A 23,888-nucleotide genomic window follows, 5' to 3' on the forward strand; every position below is an offset into this window, starting at 1 on the left:
ATGACTTATACAAAAACGATGGGTTACACCTGAACTCAAAGGGTACTAATATCCTGGCAGGATTGTGTAATATAGCTGTGAGGAAGGGTTTAAACTAAGTTGGCAAGGGGAAGGAAACCAGGGTGTTAGAGCCGAGGAAGAGGAAAATAGAAATAAGTCAAAGATACTGTGCAGCAAAGATGGCAAGAAGGACAGGCCGGTGAATAGACAGGGTAATCTGCTGTGAGATAGACATATAGCAAAATCAGTAACAGATACAGATCTAAATGTACTGTGCTTAAAAATGCACACAGCATTAGAAATAAAGTGGATGACCTTGTTGTACAGCTACAGGTTAAAAGATATGACATTGTGGCCATCACCGAGTCATGGCTAAATGATGGATGTGATTGGGAGCTGAATGTTCAAGGATACACAGTGTATAGGAAAGATAGGAAGGTAGGTAAAGGGGGTGGTGTGACCCTGATGGTAAGCAATGATATCAAATCACTGGAAAGAACGGACATAGGATCAGAATAGGTAGAATCCCTATGGGTCGTGTTAAGAAATGGCAAGGGTAAAAAGACACTAATAGCAGTTATACACAGGCCTCCAAACAGCAGCTGGATGTGGACTACAAGTTACAGCTGGAAATAGAAAAAGCTTGTCAGTGGGAAAATGTCAAGATAATTATGTGGGATTTTAATATGAAAGTGGATTGGGAAAGTCAGGAAGTGTTATGTACCCGTGGGTATCTTGTACCTGTCACGTGACCATGATGTAATTGAGGCTATGCTGGGCATGAGGTAATGGTCTTCTGGTGGTGGAGTGATGTCATTTTCCCGCCAGTAAGAGGTCATGTGATAGTTTTTTTTCAATAGGGTATAAAAGGAGAACCCCTCCCTGTGAGGTGGGGCAGTACATGGTTGAATTTGCCAGATATTCCCGTTTCGCTGCGTATTTCGATGTTGTGATGCAGTTTCATTTAAAAGGGGAGTTTTACTTTCTGTCTTAAGTCTCCAAGGTTATTGCTGGCAGTTTTGCTAAAGTACTGCCAGTTCAGCAGTCGGAGAGTGATGATTCGTCGAAGTTCGAGAAGCTAAATGATCGAGGAAAGTTGATTTTGACGGTGAAACAGGTTCGACCTTGTTTGATCCTCATTCGGAAGGAATTCGTCAGCTGAGCCCATGTCAGTCCCTGCTGTAAGAGCAGAAAGGGCTGGGTGCAGAGTTTCGCCAAGGAAAGGTCAGTGCCTTTAAGCCGTTTCATTTTATTCATCGTAAATCCTTTGATCAAAGCATACTTCGACTGGGATAAGCATTAACACCACGAAGGAGAACTTAAATTATTTCAAGGAAAGTCTCTGCCAAGCGACTGTGTAAATTTTGGACTTTCGCATTACAACTTCTAAGAACTGTCTTTGCAATACTACTTTAAAGAACTGAGTTCGCATTTCTCACTTTAAGAACTGTTCGAGCTGCCGTATCGCAGCTGACTTCCGGTTAAGTTAGTCGTTTGTTTACTTTTGGGTTTTTTTTAGCAGTGTTTAATAAATGTTTTATTTGTTATAAAAAAACCTGTCTCAGTCATATATTCATTGATGCTGGATCATAACAGAAGGTACTGGATCTCAGGAGAGGGAGTTTGTAGAATGCCTACGGGATGGCTTTCTGGAGCAGCTTGTCCATAAGCCCACCAGGGGATCAGCTGTTTTGGATTGGGTGCTGTGTAATGAACCTGAGGCCATTAGGGAGCTGGAGGTAATGGAACCCCTTGGAAGTAGTGATGATAATATGATTGATTTCAGTTTCAAATTTGAAAAGGAGAAACTGGTATCAGGTGTGTCGATATTTCAGCAGAACAAAGGAAATTACAGTCGTATCAGAGAGGAACTGGCCCAAGTTGATTGGAAAAGTAAGCTAGATGGAGGGATAGTAGAGCAGAATTGGATGAAATTCTTACAGGAAATAGAAAAGTACAGGAAATAAGGAAAGTGCAGGAAAAATATATTCCAAGAAAAAAGAAAATCATGAATGGAAAAATGGTACAAATGTGGCTAACGAGAGAGGTTAAGGCTAAAATAAAAGCAAAAGAGACGGCGTACAAGGAAGCAAAAATTAGTGGAAAAATTGAGGACTGGACATCTTTTAAAAACTTACAGAAGGAAACAAAGAAAGTCATTAGGAAAGAAAAGATGAATTATGAAAGGAAGTTGGCAATTAACATAAAAATGGATACTAAAAGTTTTTTAAAAATATATTTAGAGTAAAAGAGTGACACGGGTAGATATAGGACGATTGAAAATGATGCTGGAGAAATTATAATGGGTAACAAAGAGATGGCAGAGAAACTAAATGAATATTTTGCATCAGTCTTCACAGTGGACATTAGCAACATACCTGATAGCCAGAGGTCTCAGGGAATAAAATTAGGTACAGTCAAGATTACTAGGAGTCTCAAGATGGCGCTCATGGAGTAAACCGCATCTAGGCTTTGCTCCAAACCTTTTACGTTTTTTTTAACCTACAAACACCTCTTAAACTTATTCTAAAGGGGTCTAAACATATAGAATTTTTCTTTTTAAACTATTTGAATTATTCTCAACTTGCTGAAATGTCTAAAGCAAAAGAACCGAAACAGACGAAAGAACCGATAACTTTAGAAGTAGTTGTGAAGTTTATAGAAGCTAAATTTGAAGATCTGGAGAAAAAATTACTCGTAAGATTTTCACAGTATGACGAACGTTTGAAATCACTCGAAGAAAAGTTCCTGACCCTTTCACTGGAATCACAAAAACAACAAGCAAGCATTTTGGTTCTTGAAGAAGCCGCTCGTAAGAAGGATCGTATAATCGAAAAAATACAAGAAGAGCAAACTTCGACGTTCCAACAGATGGATCGTTATAAAGTTAAAATTACTGATTTGGAAAATCGTTCTCGAAGGCAAAATCTTCGGTTAATTGGGATCCCGGAAAAATTTGAAAGCGGTGATCTGACCGTTTTCTTCTCTAAATTTCTAGTGGATGTCCTGGGCGCAGAGGTCCTGGATAACCCCCCGATAATCGATCGGGCACATCGGGTTCCCAGATTTCAGGCAGATTCAAGTCTGAAACCACGACACGTAATCCTTAGAATCCATTATCCTCATATCAAAGAACGTCTGATTCATGCGGCTCGTAAAAAAGGCATGATAACCTATCAAAACTTCAATTTTCGCATTCTGGAGGACTATAGCCCGGAGGTATTACGGGCTAGGCTGGCTTTTAGATCGGTTATGTCGAATTTTCACCAGAAAGGCTACAAGCAAGCGTTGCTGTTTCCAGCACACCTGAGAGTCACCCTTCAAGATGGAACTATTCGGCTGTTTAAATCGCCAGCGGATGCTCAAGGTTTCCTGGAACAATGACATTTGATCGGGCTGACCAATGTAATTTAGCCTATAGATTTGGATCTGTTATAGATTGACGTTTGGGGGTTTTTTTTGATATGGTTTACATGTATTTCTTACATACGGTTAAAGCTCTCTTTTTTTTTGCTGGGCTTATTCTGACTTTATATTTTTTCATATTATTAATCTATTAGCATTGAAAATGACCTATTAGGGTTTTTTTCTTCTTTTTTGTTTTTCTTTTTTTTAAGATCGATATACGCTCTTTTTTACACTTTTAACATTTGAATATTAAGATTGGGAAAAAATAAAATGGCGTTTCTTCTTCCCGACAGACTCCAGTGTTTGCAGCGTCATAACTGTTTTGATGTGTTTGAAAGTTTTAAACTTTCATTTATTGTTTTAATTTTTTTTAACCCTTTTGTTTATATACATTTATAACACTAATTTTATATTTTAACTTTTGCTATATCAACCCTTTTTTATAATGTGGGTTGTTTGTATTTTTTTTTAACTTTGTTACGTTCGAGTTGCCGTCTTGAGACAAGGGGGTAATTTTAGTATTAGATCGCTCACTTGCCTCTTTTTGGCTTTTTTCCTGGGGTTTTGAGGGTGGTGGGAGTGGGAGTTTTCTTTTTTTTCTTTTTTTCGCTTGCTTTTTGCTTAGTTTTATTTCATGGGCTTATATGAAACTACAAAAATGGCTGCAGTGCTGTGACTTCCAGTTTCCCTTTGAACTTACTTCCCTCTTCCGGGTTCATGAGTTCACTTTTCTTTCAAACCTATATGTTAACTGTAATATATATTGTCAATATGGATAAGACTATTAACTTTGTTTCTTGGAATACTAATGGTTTAAATCATCCGATCAAACGGAAAAAAGTATTCAAAGTATTCCATAGAATGAATGCTAATGTTATTTTTGTACAAGAGACTCATGTAAGGAAGGTGGATAGTCAGCGGTTGTTTAGGTTTTGGAAGGGCCAACAGTATCACTCAAATTCGCAAGCCAAAGTGAGAGGTGTTTCTATTTTTATAGACTCATCAACTGCTTTTATACATCATGAAACAATTTCAGATTCGCAAGGTAGATTTTTGCTTATTACTGGTTTACTTTTTAATCAAAAAGTTGTTTTAGTTAATGTTTATGCTCCAAATACTGACTGTCCTGAATTTTTTAAATGCTTATTTACATCCTTTCCTAATCTGAATCAATATAGATTGATAATGGGCGGGGATTTTAATTGTTGTCTAAACCCTTTGATGGATAGATCCAAGCCCACTCAAACTTTTCCGAACAAATCGGCTTCTCTTATTAATTCTTTTATGATTGATTCAGCTATTTGTGAAATTTGGCGTTTTCTACACCCTAATGACAAAGAGTTCTCATACTTTTCCCATGTGCATCATAATTACTCAAGAATTGATTACTTTTTCATTGATCAGCATTTACTTATAGACGTTATGGATTGCAAATATGACTCTATTGCTATATCTGATCATGCACCTTTGAAGTTATCTATTAAGGTGACGGATTCATATATTAGTACTAAAGGTTGGAGGTTTAATCCTGTTTTACTGCAGGACTCTGACTTTGTTAACTTTATTAAACAGCAAATTGATTTGTTTTTCTCAATAAATTCTACAGCAGAGATCTCTAGTGCAATTTTGTGGGATACTTTTAAAGCATATATTCGTGGACAGATTATTTCATATTCTGCCGGAGTTAGGAAACGAACTAATTCTAAAATATTAACATTAGTTGATAAAATTAAGGCAATTGACAAGATCTATTCATTGACCCCTAGTAAAGAACTTTATAAAGAAAGGGTGGAACTTCAAATGGAGCATAGTTTATTATTAACCTCCTCGATTGAAAGTCAGTTAATTAAATCGAAAGTTCAATTCTATACATATGGAGATAAGTCTGGTAAACTACTAGCTAACCAATTGAAAATTGTTTCGGATAAGCGACAAATTACTAAGATTCGCAAACAAGATGGTACTTTGACGATTGATCATAAAGAGATAAATAAAGCCTTCCAAGATTTTTATAATTCTTTATATCAATCAGAATGTACTAAGGACTCTTCTATAATGAATGAATTCTTAAGGAAATTGAATATTCCAAAAGTAACTGTTGAGGATAGTGTATTTTTGGACACACCTATTACGGAGTCTGAAATAGAAAAGGCTATTTTCTCAATGAACTCGGGTAAAGCTTCGGGTCCAGATGGTTTTTCTGCAGAATTTTTTAAATCCTTTTCTTCTATACTTTCTCCTTGGCTTTGTAAAATTTTTAAAGATGCATTAGGTATAGGTAAACTACCACAATCTTTTTATGAAGCTTCTATTTCCTTAATTCTTAAAAAAGATAAAGACCCCACTGAATGTGCATCCTATCAGCCTATATCTTTGCTGAATACGGATTTTAAGATTTTTAGTAAAATTTTGGCTATTAGATTAGAAAATATATTGCCTCGGATTATTTCTGAGGATCAGACTGGATTTATTAAAAATCGCTATTCATCTTTTAACATTAGAAAATTAATTAATATTGTTTATACCTCTTCATCTAAAATCCCAGAATGTGTCATTTCCTTAGATGCCAAAAAAGCATTTGATAGAGTCGAATGGTCATATTTATTTAATACTTTGCAACATTTTAATTTTAGTTCAAAATTTATATCATGGATTAAATTAATATATCAGAAACCTTTAGCTTCGGTCTTCACCAATAATCAAAGATCCCCTTTTTTTCAGTTATTTCGGGGCACAAGGCAAGGTTGTCCTTTAAGCCCTTTATTATTTGACATTGCTTTAGAACCCTTGGCTATAGCTATTCGTGAATCACCCAATATTTTAGGTATTACCCGTGGGGAGACGATGTATAAGGTATCATTATATGCGGATGATTTGTTATTATATATATCTGACCCTGAAAGATCTATTCCTGCTATTTCTTCTTTGCTTGCTCAATTTAGTAATTTTTCTGGATATAAATTGAATTTTAATAAGAGTGAACTTTTTCCATTAAATATGCATACTTCAATTTATAATCAGGTACCATATAGAATTGTTACAGACTATTTTACTTAATTAGGTATTAAAATTACTAAAAAACATAAAGATTTATTTAAAACTAATTTTTTGCCTTTAATAGATCAAATTAAGCAACTTGCTAATAGGTGGTCCCCACTATCTTTGTCTTTGGTAGGTAGAATTAATGCCATTAAGATGATGATACTACCTAAATTTCTATATCTATTTCAAGCATTACCAATTTTTATTCCTAAATCTTTTTTTGATATAGTTGACTCTAAAATATCTTCGTATTTGTGGCAGAACAAAAATCCTAGGCTAGGTAAAAAATATTTACAGAAGCCTAAGAAGGAGGGCGGCTTGGCTCTACCAAATTTAAGATTTTACTATTGGGCAGTTAATATACGGTATTTGATATTTTGGACACGAGAATCGACTACAGTTGCTGGCCCACAATGGGTAAATTTGGAATGTAAATCTGTGCAAGATTTCTCATTGATCTCAATCTTAGGATCTTCACTTCCTTTTTCATTATTCAAAACGAATAAACAGATAACTAATCCTATAGTCAAGTATACATTACGAATCTGGTTTCAATTTCGTAAATTTTTTGGTTTGAATAAGTTTATGCTGTCAAGTCCTATAATATCTAACTACTTTTTCCGACCATCATCTATAGATCAAGCTTTTCTTTTATGGAAAACAAAAGGTATAACATGTTTTCGTGATCTGTTTTTGGATGATAACATTATGTCCTTTGAACAGTTATCTAATAAATATAATTTATCTAAAACCCATTTTTTTAGATATTTACAAGTTAGAAATTTTCTATATAATGAACTAAAGTCTTTTTCGAAAGAATGTCCATTGGACATTACAGAAAGAATTTTAGCTCTTAATCCTTGTCAAAAGGGCTTAGTAGCTATCATTTATAATATGATTATGAATGTACAACCAGATATATCAGAAAAAATTAAGAAGGAATGGCAGGAAGAATTGCATTGCCCTATATCTACTGAGCAATGGGAAAAAATTTTATCATTGGTAAACTCATCCTCTATCTGTGCTAAACATGCTCTAATACAATTTAAGGTTGTACATAGAGCTCACATGTCTAAAGATAAACTTGCTCGATTTTATTCTTATGTTAATCCAACCTGTGATAGATGTCATTCTGATATTGCTTCGTTGACCCATATGTTTTGGTCTTGTCCTTGTTTACAAAACTATTGGAAAGATATTTTTAATATTATTTCAAGAGTCTTAAATATTAATCTCCAACCACATCCTTTTACCGCAATTTTTGGCCTACCAATAATAGATAATAAGCGTTTATCCGCTTCATCCCAATGAATGATTGCATTTGTTACACTAATGGCTAGAAGATCTATTTTACTGAATTGGAAAGAAATTAACCCTCCAACTGTATTTCAGTGGTTTTCTCAAACTATTTCCTGTTTGAGTTTAGAAAAAATTAGAAGTGTGGTTTTTGATTCTTCAGTTAAATTTGAGGAAACTTGGAGACCATTTATTCAACATTTTCATATGAATTAAATGGTCTGATCCTGAACCTTATTGTTACTATCCTGAATTGTGTGGATGGAGGTTGGGAGTCATTGGCACTGCTGTATGTATTTAACATTATGCGATTGCCCATGTTGGTTAGTTTTTTTAAAGTATTTTTTTAGTTGTTTTTTTGGGGGGGGGTTTCTTTTCTTTTTTTTATTAATTCCTTTACATTATACTATGAGTTTGGGAGACTCTATGTATTGATTAATATATATTTGATTGTTAATTAATCTATTATGTACTCTCAAATGTTTTGTACTAATATTTTTCTTATGTTTTTCTTAAAAATTAATAAAAAGATTTGAAAAGAAAGAAAGATTACTAGAGAGAAAGTGCTTGGGAAGCTAAATGGACTAAGAATAGCTAAGTCTCCTGAACTGGATGAGGTGCACCCATCGGATCTGAAGGAGGTGGCTTTGGAGATTGTGGAGGCATTGGAAATGATCTTCCAGGAATCAGTAGACTCTGGCACGGTTCCAGAGAACTGGAAGGTTGCAAATATAATTCCGTTGTTTAAGAAAGGAGGGAGGCAGCAAAAAGAAAATTACAGATCTATTAGTCAGACATCAGTAGTTGGAAAGTTATTGGAGTCGATCCTCAAGGAAGAGGTTATGAAATACCTCGAGGTGCATGACAAGATAGGTCCAAACCAGCATGATTTCATGAAGGGAAGATCCTGCCTCACCAACCTATTGGAATTTTTTGAGATAATCTCAAATAAGATTGACAAGGGCTAGGCTATGGATGTTGTGTATTTGGATTTTTAAAAGGCCTTCGATAAGGTGCCGCATAAGAGGTTGCTTAATAAGATGTGAGCCAATGGAATTACAGGAAAGATATTGGAATGGGTGGAGCATTGGCTGATAGGCAGAAAGCAAAGGGTGGGAATAAAGGGATCCTATTCTGGTTGGTTGCCGGTTTCTAGTGGTGTTCCGCAGGGGACGGTGTTAGGGCCGCTTCTTTTTACAACGTATATCGATGATTTAGATCATGGATTAAATGGTTTTGTGGCTAAGTTTGCAGATGACACCGAGATAGGTGGAGGAGCAGGAAGTGTTGAAGAAATGGAAAGGTTGCAGAGAGACTTGGTCAGTTTAGGAGAGTGGGCAAAGAAATGGCAGATGAGATACAATATTGACAAATGTACGGTTGCACATTTTGGAAGAAGAAATAATCGGGCAGATTATTATTTAGATGGGGAGAAAATTAAAAACATCAGAAGTGCTAAGGGACTTATGGGTCCACGTGCAGGATATCCTAAAGGTTACCCACCAGGTTGGATCGGCAGTAAGGAAAGTGAATGCTATGTTGGCATTCATTTCAAGAGGAATAGTGTATAAGAGTAAGGAGATGTTGATGAGGTTCTATGGGACACCAGTGAGACCTCATTTGGAATACTGTGTGCAGTTTTGGGCCCCTTATCTTAGAATGGATGGACTAATGTTGGAGAGAGTTCAGAGCAGATTTATGAGGATGATTCCTGGAATGCAGGGGCCAACATATGAGGAGCGTTTGATGGCTCTTGGACTGTATTCATTAGAGTATAGAAGAATGAGAAGGGATCTCATAAAAACATTTCGAAGGTTGAAAGGGTCGGACAGAGTAGATGTGGAAAGGCTGTTTCCCTTGGTGGGTGAGTCCAGGACAAGAGGCCACAGTCTTAGAATTAGAGGATACCCATTTAAAACAGAGATGAGGAGAGTTTTTTTTTAGCCGGAGGGGAGTGGATTTATGGAATTCTTTGCCACATACAGCTGTGGAGGCCCAATCCTTGAGGGTGTTTAAGGAGGAGATTGATAGGTATCTAATTAGTCAGGGTATCAAGGGATATTGGGAAAAAGCCGGAAATTGGAACTAGATGGGAGAATAGTTTAGCTCAGTGGTTCCCAACCTTTTCTATGCCCCACACCCCTAGGAAATGTTTGATAAATGTTCGCACCCCCTACAAAAGCAATATCACTTTTGAAGATGAAGAAGTCTAATTTCTAATTTTTGAACCACAAATTGAACCACATACAATACTGCGGGTGAACAAATTGAACTTAAAAAGATAAGCTTTTAACTCAGTGCATAAAATGCAAATATAAATTGGGCAATTCGATTCTAATTTATTCAGGAAAAAATTATAAACAGTAAATTGATGAGACTCCTCAACTCTGAGGTGTAACTTCCCAGGTAACACTGATGAGAATCCTCAACGCTGACTCGGGCAGCAGGAGACTGGAGTGTGCTTGGGACAAACGTTACTACCACTTCTCAAGGCACACTGGCAGCTGGCTGAGTGATGACTCGTGACTTGTCACTCAAGCACACAAGCCACTCTTTATCGTACCCCCTGAAATACCATCTCGCACCCCCCGGGGGTGCGGGCACCCCAGGTTGGGAACCCCTGGTTTAGCTCATGGTGGAGTGGCGGAGCAGACTCGATGGGCCAAATGGCCTGCTTCTGCTCCTTTGTCTTGTGATCTTGTGAGAAGGAGACTGACCTAATGCCGGCCAATGGGATGAATGTAGATGGGTAAATAGGACAGCACAGAGGTGATGGGTGGAAGGGCACATTTCTATGCTGTATGGCGATGGCTCTGTGACTTTAAATGTAGTGACTGAGACCTCAAAGTTCCCACTCCCCCCCCACCTTTCCCCCCCCACCCCCCGGTGCAGAGAATTCCAAACAGATAGTGACCCCTGACCCTTGACTCCTCAGACAGGGAGGAGTCCCTGTATCCTGCCTGCTGAGCCCTGAAAGAATTTTGTGCTTCCCTGCGATCTCCTCTCATTCTTCTAAACAGGGAACAGAGAACATAGAACAGTACAGGACAGGAACAGGCCCTTCATTCAATGTTCACATTCATTTGTGACTGTGAAGTGTGAAGTGGAGGAGTGTGAAGGTTCGAGACAATAAAGGAGGTGATAATGAGAAGCAGTAGGGGAGAGATGAACAGCAGATTGAACCAGAACCAGGTGGGGGAGGGTTGGAAAGCCCGTGGGTGAACTGTGTGTGTAGACGTAACGAGAAGCTGGAGGGGGACAAAGATGGGGGATGCGGCTCCCTTTGTCCCCTTTCCCACAACCCATCACCCACAGCCCCTCATTAGAACAGGGGATGAATTTGCACGGGTCCTGATGAAGGGTTTCAACCTGAACCATCAACTGTTTACTCTTTTCCATTGATGCTTCCTGGCCTGCTGAGATTCTCCAGCATTTTGTGTGTGTTGCTCCTCTTTAAATCTACCAAGCTCAAGAGTGAAATGACCTTTGCAATTTCCCGTCGTCCTGAATGATCCAGAATCTAGTCATTCTTCGAAGATCATTAATAATGCCTCAACATCCTCTTCAGCGACCTCTTTCCGAACACTTGGGTATAGTCAATCTGGTCCAAGTGATTTATCTACCTTCAGACCTTTCATCTTCCCATGCACTTTCCCTTTAGTAATAGCAACAACACTCATTTTTGTCTCCTGTCACTCTCACATTTCTGACACACAGCTAGTATCATCAAACACGAGGAAATCTGCAGATGCTGGAAATTCAAACAACACACACAAAATGCTGGTGGAACACAGCAGGCCAGGCAGCATCTATAAGGAGAAACACTGTCCACGTTTCGGGCCGAGACCCTTCTTCCCAGACAAAGCCCGAAACATCAACAGTGCTTCTCCTTACAGATGCTGCCTGGCCTGCTGTGTTCCACCAGCATTTTGTGTGTGTTGCTAGTATCATCAGCAGTGAGGATTGACACAAAATACTAAGCAAGTAACTCTCTGTCTCCTATTCTGATCTCTCCAGTGTCATTTTCTAGGGGTCCAATGTCTACTTTCACCTCTCCTTTACTCTTCACATTTTTGTATCCTCTTGTGTATTGTTGGCAAACTTTCCCTGATATCTCATCTTTTCTCTCCTCGTGGCCTTTTAGTTGCTTTCTGTTCATTATCAAAACCTTCTCTATCCTCCAACTTCATGCTAATTTTTGCTACATTTTATGTCTTTTTTTTTGCTTTTATCCTCCCTTGAGAATACTTCTTCATCTCTTGGATGTATCAAGCTTGTGCCTTGCCTTCCGAATTGCCCCACAAACTCCCATCTTTGCTGTTCTGCTATCATCCCTGCTCGTGTCCCTTTGCAATTTACTTTGGTTAGCTCCTCCTTCATGCCCCTGTAACTAACTTTACTCTAATACTGATACATTTGACCTTATCTCCCCACCCCTCTCAAAATGGGGGTTGAATTCTATCACTTTATGATCACTGCTTCCTAAAGGTTCTTTTACTTTAAACTCCCTTATCATATCTGTTCATTATACAAATCCCAGTCAGACTTGCCTTTCTCCCATTGGGCTCAACCCGAAGCTGTTTAAAAAGCCATCTCACAGGCGTTCTACAAATTCCCTCTCTTGGGCTGCAGCAACAACACAATTTTTTTCAATCTACCTGAATGTTGAAATCCCCCATTCCTACTGTCACCTTACACTTTTGACACGCCTTTTCTATTTCCTGGTGTAATTTGTACCCCCCTTTTTTACCCTGACTACTATTTGGAGGCCTGTATATAATTCTGATCAGGGTCTTTTTACCCTTGCAGGTTCTGAACTCTACCCACACTGATTTTATATATTTACCAACAGACCCTCCCCATCCCCTCTGCCTACCTGCCTGTCCTTTGAATACAAGGTGTATCCTTGAATGTTGAACTTCAAGCCAGGATTTCCTTTCAGCCACAACTCAGTGATGCCAACAATGTTGTACCTGCCAATCTCTACCTGAGCTACAACATCATCAACCTTATTCCATATACTGGTGTGTTCAAATACAACACACCAGTCCTGTATTCATCAGCTTACTCGACACTGTCCATGTGAGCTGAAACAAGATCTTTGATGTCAATGACAGACCACACTTGGGGTGTTGTGTGCATATCTGGCTCCCCTACTATGGGGAGGATGTCATTACACTGGACAGGAAGCTTCAGGAGGATGTTACTTGGACTGGGGGCTTGGTTCAAAAGGACAGAGTGGGTAAGCTGGATCTAATCCCCTGGAGTGTAGGATGTTGAGGGATGACCCTTATCAAGGTATATAAATTCATAAGGGGCTTAGATAAGATGAGTCTCTTTCCCAGAACATGGGAGTACAGAGCCAGAGGGCACAGGTTTAAGATGAGGGGTTCATGGGATAACTCACAGAGAGGGAGGTGGGCAGATGGGAATTCGCTGTTAGCAGATGCTGTAAAAACGGGTATAATTAAAACGTTTTAAAATAACTTTAGACAAGTACAAAGATAGGAAATAGTTGAAGGGATATGGGGCAAACACACACAAACGGGACACGCTCAAGAAGACATCTTAATCTTGCAGATTGATGAAGTGGGCCATGGATTCAACATCTGTCAAACCCTTCCGAGATCATCCGCTTGAGGAATTTCACCCTGGAGTCTGTCTGTGAACTGTGGATGTGACGTCACGTCAGAGGTTCAGCTCAGTGCCACAGAACAGGCAGACTGGGTAAGGACGGCAGATTTCAATCCTAAATGCGAATTTGTGCCTGTCCGTTTGACCGTGTGCCACACTGATTTTGTATTTGTGTGTGGTAAATATCAGTGTGGTGTGTGTACACATTGAAGGAGAGTGTGTACTGTATTGAAGTATTTGTATGTCACAGTGTGTCATCACCTGTCTGGTGTGTGCTGACAATGTGTGACATGTGTGAGTTGTTTAAATAAATAAATTACTGTCTGAAGAGAATGGTTTCCAGGTTACTGAGGGAAATAACAGTATACATTGCTGAGGCTCTGACTACAATCTGCCAGTCCTTCTTGCGTATGTGTGTAGGAGCTTTGCCAGGCCAGTTATGTTGTGGTGCGTGCTTCTCCCGAGATGTCACCCTGACCGATGTCAATGCTGATTTGGTGCATCTGGGCTCAGTCTCACAATGCTTCTATAGTTGTACTCTAGAGAGCATTCTGATAGGCTGCCTCAGTGTCTGGTATGAAGGGGCTACTGCACATGACCAAAAGAAGCTGCAGAAGGTTGTAAATCTAGTCAGCATCTTGGGTACTAGCCTACAAAGTACCAGGACATCTTCAGAGAGCAGTGTCTCAGAAAGGCAGCTTACACTATTAAGGGCCTCCAGCACCCAGGGCATGCCCTATTCTCACTGTTACCATCAGGTAGGAGGTACAGAAGCCTGAAGGCACACACTCAGCGACTCAGGAACAGCTTCTTCCCCTCTGCCATCCAATTCCTAAATGGACATTGAAGCTTTGGACACTACCACACTTTTTTTAAAAATATACCGTATTTCTGTTCTTGCACATTTTTTAATCTATTCAATATATGTTTACTGTAATTGATTTACTTATTTACTATTATTATTTTTATTTTATTTATTATTACCTTTTTTCTGCTAGATTATGTACTGCATTGACTACTGCTGCTAAGTTAACAAATTTCATGTCACATGCCGGAGATAATAAACCTGATTCTGATTCTGATTCACGTTCTGATGGTTTCATAACCATGAGACAGAGGAGCAGAATTAGGCCATTTGACCCATCGAGTCTACTCCGTCATTCAATTAATGGCTGATCCTTCTTTCCCTGTTCAGCCCCACTCCCCGGCCTTTTCCCCGTAACCTTTGATGTCGTGTTCAATCTAGAACCTATTAAGCTCTTGTCTAGACTTCCCTACCATGGGAAACGTCGTTGCAACTTCTATCAACACACAGAAAATGCTGCTGGAACACAGCAGTTCAGGCAGCATCTGTAAGGAGAAGCACTTCTCCTGCACTTCAACTTCTATTCTGTCTTGGTCTTACAACATTCGCAAGTTTTCAATGAGATCCCCGCTCATCCTTCTAAATTCCAGCGAGCACAGTCACAGAGCTATCAAACATTCCTCAGAGCTATCAAATGTTCCTATGATAACCCTTTCATTCTCAGAAACATCCTTATGAACATCTTCTGAACCCTCTCGAATGCCTGTACATCTTTTCTCAGATGAGGAGCCCAAAACTGTTCACAATACTCAAGGTGAGGCCTTGTAAAGCCTCAGCATCACTTCCCTGCTCTTGTATTCTAGACCTCTTGAATTGACTGCTGACATTGCATTTGCCTTCCTCCCCACCGACTCAACCTTCAAGTTAACCTTCAGGGTGTTCTGCACAAGCACTCCCAAGTCCATTTGCATCTCAGATTTTTAGATTTTCTCCCCATTAAAAAAAATCTGCTCATTATTTCTGCTATCAAAGTGCATGACCATGCATTTTCCACCACTGTATATCATTTACCACATTTTTGTCCATTCTCCTCATCCAAGTCCTTCTGCATCCTACCTGTTTCCTCAACACTACTGGCCACTCCACCAACCTTTGTATCATCTGAAAACTTGGCAATAAAGCCATCTATTCCACCAGTGAAATCATTGATATACAGCATAATAAGAAGCGGTACCAACACTGACCACTGTGGAACACCACTAGTCAATGGCAGCCAACCCGAAAAGGATCCTTTTATTCCCACTCACTGCTTCCTACCAATCAGCCAATGTTCAAACCAGGTCAATAACTTTTCTATAATACCATGGCTCTTAACTTGGTAAGCAGCCTCAGGTGTGTCACTTTGTCAAAGGCTTCCTGAAAGTCGAAATGTGCAATATCCACTACATCCCCTTTATCTAGCCTACTTGTAATCTCCTCAAAGAATTCCAACAGATATGTCAGGCAAGATATTCCTTTCAGGAAACCATACTGACTTTGTCCTATCTTGTCCCATGTCAGCAAGTATTCCATAACCTCATAATTATCAATTGACTCCAACATCTTCCCAACCACTGAGTTGAAGCTAACTGGTCTATAATTTCCTTTCTGTTGCCTTCCTCCTTACTAAATGAGTGGAGTGACTTTTGCAAGTTTCCAGTCTTCTGGCACCATGCTAGAGTCCAATGATTTTAAAAAGATCATTACTAATGCCTCCACTATGTCTACCACTACCTCTTTCAGAACACTGGGATGAGTTCATCTGATCCGAGTGACTTGTGTAGCTTTAGGTCTTCCACCTTTTTGAGCACCTTTGCCCTTGTATTAGTAACCACTCACCTCTCTTCCCTCAGCCCCTTCAACATCTGCCACACTTCTAGAGTCTTCCACAGTGAAGACTGATGCAAATTACTCATTTGTTCATCTGCCATCTCTTTGTCCCCTGTTATTATGTATCCTGCCTCATTTTCTAGCAGTCCTATATCCACTCTCATCTCTATTATTTACTTGAAAAAAACTTTCACTATTCACTATGAAAATGTTTGCTAGCTTGCTTTCATATTTCATTTTCCCCTCTCAATGATAATTTTAGTTGCTCCCCGTGGTACTAAAAAGCTTCCCAATTCTCTGTCTTCCTACTAATTTTTGCTTTGTTGTACGCCCTCTGCTTTTGCTTTTACATTACCTTGTCTTCCCTCGTCACTCACAGTTGTACTATTTTGCCACTTGAGTATTTATTTATTTTTGGAATACATCTATCCTGCACCTTCATCATTTTCCCAGAAAAGCACACCATTGCTGCTCTGCTATCAGCCCCGCCAGCATCTCCTTCCGATTTACTTTGGCCAACTCCTCTCTCAGACCACTGTAATTTCTTTTACTCCTCTGAAATATTACAACATCAGACTTTACTTTCTCCTTATCAAATTTCAAATTGAACTCAGTCATGTTGAGAGCACTGCCTCCTAAGGGTTATTTTATGTTAAGTTCCCTAATCACCTCCGGTTCAATACATATTCTCCCAGTTGTCTCAACGTCAAACCGCTCTCAAAAGCCATCGCACAGCATTCAACAAATTCACTCTCTTGCAACCAACCTGATTTTCCCAATTGACCCGCATGTTGAAATCTCCCATAGGAACATAGAAAGCACAATACAGGCCCTTCGGCCCATGAAGCTGTGCCAAACATGTCCTTACCTTAGAATATACCTAGGGTTTCCCATAGCCCTCTATTTTTCTAAGCTCCATGTCTCTTAAACGACCGTATTGTATCCGCCTACATCACTGTCGCCAACATCCCATTCCATGAACTCACCACTCTCTGCGTAAAAAAAAAACTTACCCCTGACATCTCCTCTGTACCAACTTCCAAGCACCTTAAAACTGTGCCCATTACTATCATAATATTGTCCTTTTCATGTGCCTTTTCTAATTTCCTGTTGTAATCTGTGATCCACATCCCAGCTACTGTTGGGATGCCTGTATAAAACTGCCATCAGGGTCCTTTTTACCTTTACATTTTCTTAACTCAACCCACAAGGATTCAACATTTTCCGATCCTACGTCACATCGTTCTACTGATTTACCAGCAGAGCCACGTCACCCCCTCTGCCTTCCTTCCTATACCACCGAAACATTGTGCAACCTTGGACATTCAGCTCCAACTACAACCATCCTTCAGCCACGATTCCGTGATAGTCACATCATACCTGACAATCTGTCAAAGAGCAACAAGATCGTCCACCTTATTTTCAATACTCCGTGCATTGAGATAAAACACTTTGAGTACTGTATTTGCTACCCATTTTAATTCTGCATTCCTAAAGCACTGATACCCTGCTGGCTGAAATTTTGTCCTCGCTGCTGCCCACCCTTCCTGACAGTCTGACTGCACGCTATCTCTGCTTTTTTTTTTACCATCAATCCTATCCTGAGTCCCTTCACTCTAGTTCCTACCCCCCATCAAATTAGTTGAAACCCTCCCCAACAGCTCTATCAAATCTCTTAGCGAGAACATACCTTCAAGATCGGCAGAGGTGGGGCAAGTGAAGGAGTGAGTGCGGGGATTGGCTGAGAAGGTAAGCTCTTGGGAGTCTGTTTTTTGTTGTTTTCAGGAGCAGGTGATTTAAAAACTGGTCGGGACGGGCCTGTAACATATACCTTCAAAGTGGGCAGAGGTGCGGCAAATGAAACGAATTAGTCAATTTATCAGCCAACGAAAGCAAGGTTTGCTCTAGGGGAGTGGCCCTTGTCGAGGGAAGTGCCTTGTGAGAAAAGTGTGAGTCTTTGGCTCGAGAGTCTTCGGCGAGGAGGCTGAGGGAGGAGACTACGCCACAGTTGGAGTGGGTGAGAGGTGGTGAGGAGATGACAGGTAAACTGATTCAGTGTGATGCTTGCCTGATGTGGGAGGTCAGAGACACTGATGGTGCCTCAGGCTGCTACAACTGTGAAAAATGTGTCCAGGTTCAGCTCCTGAAGGACCGTGTTGGGGCACTGGAGAGGCAACTGGATGACCACAGGTTCATCTGGGAAAACAAAAGCTTTCTGGACAGGACCTACAGTGAGATCATTACACCGAAGATACCAGAGGAGAGAACGGGGGCGACAATGAGGAAGGGATGGATGCTGGGAGTACAGGAGACCCCGGGGGATGTGCCACTTGAAAACAGGTTCACCCTCTTGGAAGCTGTCGGGACAGAAGTCACTGCCAGTCTGAGAGGTGGACAGGTCTGTGAGTCAAAAATTGGCACTGAAGGAAAGCCGAGGACGTCAGGAAGAGCCGTGGTAGTAGGGGACTCCATAGTGAGAGATACAGAAAGGGGTTTCTGCGGCAACAGGCAGGATTTAAGGATGGTGTGTTGCCTCCCTGGTGTCAGGATCCAGGTCACCATGGACCGATTGCAGGGCATCCTCAAGGGTGAAGGTGAACAGCCGGAAGTGGTAGTGCATGTCGGAACAAATGACGTCAGGAAGGAGAGGAAAGAAATTCTGCAGCGTGACTTCAGAGAACTCGGAAGAAGGCTGAAAAGCAGAACCTCCAGTGTGTTTATCTCCGGTTTGCTTCCAGATCCTCGTGCTGGTGAGGGCAGGAACAGGGAGATAGGGGATCTGAATTTGTGGATGAAGAGCTGGTGTGGGAAGCAGGGTTTAAGATTCTTAGACCACTGGGATCTGTTTTGGGGTCAGGATGAATTGTACAAAGGAGACAGGTTGCACCGTAACAGGTGGGGGACCAGCATTCTGGCAGGCAGGTTTGCCACTGCTACACGGGAGTGTTTAAAGTAATAAGTGGGGGGGAGGAGATGAACTGGAAATATAAGGATGGAGTTAAAGGGAAAGAGAGAATAAGAAAAGTTAGGAAGATGACAGAATTAAAGCATTAGAACGCTCAGGAAGGGATCGGAGAGTATGGCCAAGTGCAATAGGGATCGATGAGAGAAGCGAGGCGAGTAATGGATTAAAAGTATTATATATGAATGTACGAAGTATAAGAAATAACATGGATGAGCGTGAAGCTCAGTTGGAAATTGGCAAGTATGAAGTTGTAGGAATAACAGAGACATGGCTGCAAGAGGACCAGGGCCGGGAAATGAATATTCAAGGGTATACGTCCTTTCGAAAGGACAGACAGGTGGGCAGAGGGGGTGGGGTGGCTCTGTTGGTAAGGAATGAAATTTAGACCCTTGCAAGAGGTGACATAGAATCAGGAGATGTAGAGCCAGTATGGATAGAACTGAGAAATTGTAAGGGCAAAAAGACCCTAATGGGAGTTATATACAAGCCCCGAAACAGTAGCCTGGATATAGGGTGCAAGCTGAATCAAGAGTTAAAATTGGCATGTTGCAGAGGCGATGCTACGGTTGTAATGGGGGATTTCAACATGCAGGTAGACTGAGAAAATCAGGTTGGTGCTGGACCCCAAGAAAGAGAGTTTGTGGAGTGCCATCAAGATGGATTCTTAGAGCAGCTTGTACTGGAGCCTACCAGGGAGAAGGCATTCAGTTAGTTTCAGTTAAGTTCTAACTAACATTTCAATTAGACCTGACGAAGGGTCTTGGCCTGAAATGTCGACTGTACTTCTTCCTATAGATGCTGCCTGGCCTCCTGAGTTCTACCAGCATTTTTTGAGTGTTGCTTGAATTTTCAGCATCTGCAGATTTTCTCATGTTCATGTCTTGGCGTGTTAGTACAGTGTGCCTGGGATCAGGACACAGTGGTTCATCTGCCAGTCCCATGTATTGGTTGTATTGTGACCCTGTGCTGGTGTGTTCAGGGGTCTGACATCTCCAGCTGACCATATGACAGTGATGCCTCCCAGTCAGTGGGGTTGATGTGAAATAAACTTCAGTTCCCCAGTATTATAGCCAATCATTGCTTCAAATTAGAACTTAATTCAGCAAGGAGAAATTAATCTTTGTAAATTTTACCTTGATTAATGGCATCTGGTGTTTCTCTCAACACTGTGTTCAACAAATAGGGGTGATCGAACTTTTCAAACGGTTGGGCCTCATCTGTCACTGACAAATTCTGGAGTTTGTCATTAAAGCTGTAAATATTAAACAGCTGGTTATAAACTGCAATTTTGAACTATTTTATAAATTCATACTGGTTTTCAGTAAAGAGTATGTCCTACCTCCTGTTCCGATGAGATTCTGCCTGAAATAAATAAAACACAAGTATGAATAGACTTAGAATTACTGTCAACATCTTGAATTTTATCCAAATCATTACAAGTAGTTAAAAATTTCCAATCCCATAGTCACACACACACATGAACAATACAAAACTATGGGGTCAATTACAGGGAACGTTTCTGGAACTTAAACCATTACTGAGAGGATGAAACTTACAGGAAAACGGATAGGTGTGCATTTTGATCTGGGTATGATGTCAGGATGATAAGATGGAAGAATGTATGATCAGTGATGGATTTGGTTGTGTACAGGTGGAGAAATTATTTATCTATTTATGGGGAGAATTGTGGGAGATGAAATTCCAGATTGATTTTGATAAATCCCATAAGAAATTTAGTGAAGAAGATGTGGAACTCACTGCCACAGGAGAGGTTGAGGCAGAACGGCAGAGACTGAATGCAATAGGGAAACAGGATAAACACATGAAGGACCATGGGGTTCGGGGCACTGTTGCTGGGTGTGGAGGAGGCTTGTGAAGCAGAGAAATTGACAGGAGAAGATGGACTGAATGGCCTGTTTATGATGGAGAATGGGATATAATCCCATGTGAAACTGATCTGGAAAAAGTAGAGAGACAGTGAAAGTTTCTGTAATCTGATGGAAACCAGATCTGGAGGACAAGTCTGATGTATGGGTCACATTCTTTGCTCTCAATAATAGACAGAGAGACCCTCACATCCACCGCACCAGACACACACACAGCCTGTGACTGGAACTGGGTGTTAAAGTGAGCTTTCAAGGATATTTAATCTGGTAATTAAGGACACAATCAGCAACTTTGTGTTAGGATCAGAGTAAATCATTTCAGAGAAGATTGCATTCTGTCCTGGGATGTACAGAAGTTGTAGAAATCCAGTTTTGGGAAAACAACAACCCTGAATAGTTGTATCAATTGTCTGGTGAGAAACAGTTTACTGCCATTTGAAAATGCTGTGTGTAGGAGCAACGTATGTTTGTATTGTATTGTTTTCTGTGTTCCCTGTTTATTATGGTAGCTAGTCACGTGAGTGGGGGCGTGGTAAAAAAAACAAGGGGAATAAGTTATGTATTCGTACTTTATTCTGGGCAGTTTTAAACTGGAGACAGACGGATATCACATTTTTTATTGACTGCTTTGTTGCAACTTAATTTATGATTAATTACGCTGAAGTTTCATCGCTTCAAGATTGTATGTTGCTAATAAAGGATCTAATACATGTCTTGGACATTTTGAAATGTCATTATTATAGTGGCTGGGGGTGAGTCATACAAGTATAACTACTTGTGCGAGGTCGCCAGCAGTGGCAATTGATTTGTTAGAATTGGCTGCTGTGCTGTGTTTATTTCAAATATACCACTGTTCATTTAGTGTCCTTTGACAGGAACAAATTGAAATATAATCCCTTACCTTCAGAAACATCACACTGTCTTTTTGATCCATCTGTTCCTTTAATTTTGAGATTTCCTCCTGAATAAGCCTTATATCCTCCTGAATCGCATGAAGATTTTTCTCCATTGGATTTAAAATCCTCTCCTCTTCTTTTCTGAGATCCCCGAGTAAGCTCTCCTCTTTTTCAGTGATAACCTGACGCAATTTGGCAAACTGGGATGTGATGTGGGTCTGAACGCTGTTGGACTGTTCCTGTCGAATGAAAGGTGAAGATTAATTTACTGTATTGCTGTGCTGTATTTCCAGCTGATGTTAAGGTGAGCATTCTGTCCATTAACGTCCATGCTAGTTCTGAGACATTCCTGTCAACCCCATTCGCTCATATTTTCCTGAAACCTATTCTCCCTCATTGACCCATTAAGTCTCACCTGGTTCATATTCAACCTCCCCCACATTCACAGGGTTAATTGTAATTCACCGTTCATCCAGCATGTCTCTGGGGTGTGTCTGAAACTGTCGTGGTCACAGAGAGAACACGCAAACTCCACACAGACAACACCAGGAATCAGGATCGAACCCAGGTCACTGGATCTGCAATACTCTTATATTCTGCATTAAAGGGAGCAAAACTATACAGTAATAGCAGAAATTCCGCTCAGGAAGCTCACCCGAACTCCGGAAATCTTCTCTTCCTGTTGCTGCTCCTTTTCCTGGAGGTCTGATTTCATTTTTGTGAGAGAGTCTAAGGAAGATTTTAGCTGATCCTGAAAGTCAGAGTGCGAAGGTAAAATTTTTAAAAAAGTGGAACAAAACGAACAGGCGATCAAACCCGATTATCGCACAAAATGCCCGAGGAACTCAGTGAGTCAGGCAGCATCTACGCAGGGGAAATAAACAGTCGACATTTCGGGATGAGACCCTTCATTGGGACTGGGAAGGAATGGGACAGAAGCCAGAATAAAAAGGTTGGGGGTGAGAACCAGCTGACAGGTGACGGGTGAGACAACGTGAGGCGGGGACGTGGGTGAGGGTGATCAAGTGAGAAGCTGAGAGGGGACAGGTGGAAGCGGCAAAGCTGGAGAAAAAGGAATCTAATACGAGAGGACAATTGACCATGGAAGAAACGGGAGGAATGCAACTGATGAGGAGGGTGGAGGTGCAGAAATCAGATGTTGCAATTGTCCCGCTCGCAGGTATCGGTGCCAGGAGGGAGATCAGTGGAGAGGAGCGAGTAGAGAGCGATCCCGACAGACAGCAGTGAGTTGTCGGAGTGGGGTGGCTGTGGGATGTCCGAGGGAAAGATTTGCTTGGTGGTAGAATACTGATGGAGATGGCGAAAGATGCGGAGAATGATATGTTGGTTATGGAGGCTCGTGCGGTGGTAGGAAGGACTTCAGAGATTTAGTTGATGAATTCGACTTAGTTTTACCGTGCACATTTTAACAGCTTCTTTAATCGGCTTGAAGCGGTGCTCTGTGTGTTCCTCCGCATCTCTGCAGATCACACAGATCAGTGTCTTGTCCGTTTCACAAAACAGCTTCAGTTCTTCCTCATGTTCCTCGCAGTGAAGTTTACTTTCCTTCCCTTTCGGATTCAGGTTTAGATTTCGGGCTTTTTCAGCCAGATTTGCTAAAGCCCGATTGACCCTGAGGGTGCTGTCGGCAAACACCTCTCTACATTCCGGGCAGGAGTTTCTCTCCTCCGTTTCCCAACGCCGTGTGATACAAGAGCGACAGAAGTTGTGTCCGCACTCCAGTGTAACCGGATCGGTGAAGAAATCCAGGCAGATGGGACAAATTGCCTCCTCGGTTAAACTCTCGACCTGATGTTTCGAAGCCATGCTGCTCCCAGCACTTCCTGATTCAGAATGCTTTCAGTTTCGGCGAGCTGGGGATCCCCTGCAGTACCGCGATTGTCCACTACACGCGCTGCAGACTCAGGGAATGAACATTATTTAACAGCATGTCTTGACTCGGAAGAAGCCTTGGTAAATTCCATAGCAGGGTGGGATCAGAAACACATTAAACAGGTGGAAACAGAAATGAAAACTTGGACTGACCAAGCTCGGCTGCAAAAGGAGGTTTGGGCATGGGGCTACCA

General features: G+C 40.8%; 1 protein-coding gene across 1 annotated transcript in view; it reads right to left on the minus strand.

Moving 5' to 3' along the window:
- LOC140731605 (zinc-binding protein A33-like) overlaps positions 1-23,640 on the minus strand; it is a 29,454-nt gene extending 5,814 nt beyond the window's left edge. The window contains exons 1-5 of the mRNA XM_073053159.1: positions 23,218-23,640; positions 22,457-22,552; positions 21,807-22,040; positions 20,359-20,381; positions 20,153-20,271 (exon numbers count right to left, since the gene is read on the minus strand). Of these exons, the coding sequence (XP_072909260.1) occupies positions 20,153-20,271; positions 20,359-20,381; positions 21,807-22,040; positions 22,457-22,552; positions 23,218-23,628 (883 nt within the window). The 5' untranslated portion in view covers positions 23,629-23,640. The remainder of the gene's footprint in view (positions 1-20,152; positions 20,272-20,358; positions 20,382-21,806; positions 22,041-22,456; positions 22,553-23,217) is intronic.
- Positions 23,641-23,888: the final 248 nt, after the last annotated feature.

Source organism: Hemitrygon akajei, chromosome 1, assembly GCF_048418815.1.
Source record: "Hemitrygon akajei chromosome 1, sHemAka1.3, whole genome shotgun sequence".
NCBI classification, from domain to species: domain Eukaryota; kingdom Metazoa; phylum Chordata; class Chondrichthyes; order Myliobatiformes; family Dasyatidae; genus Hemitrygon; species Hemitrygon akajei.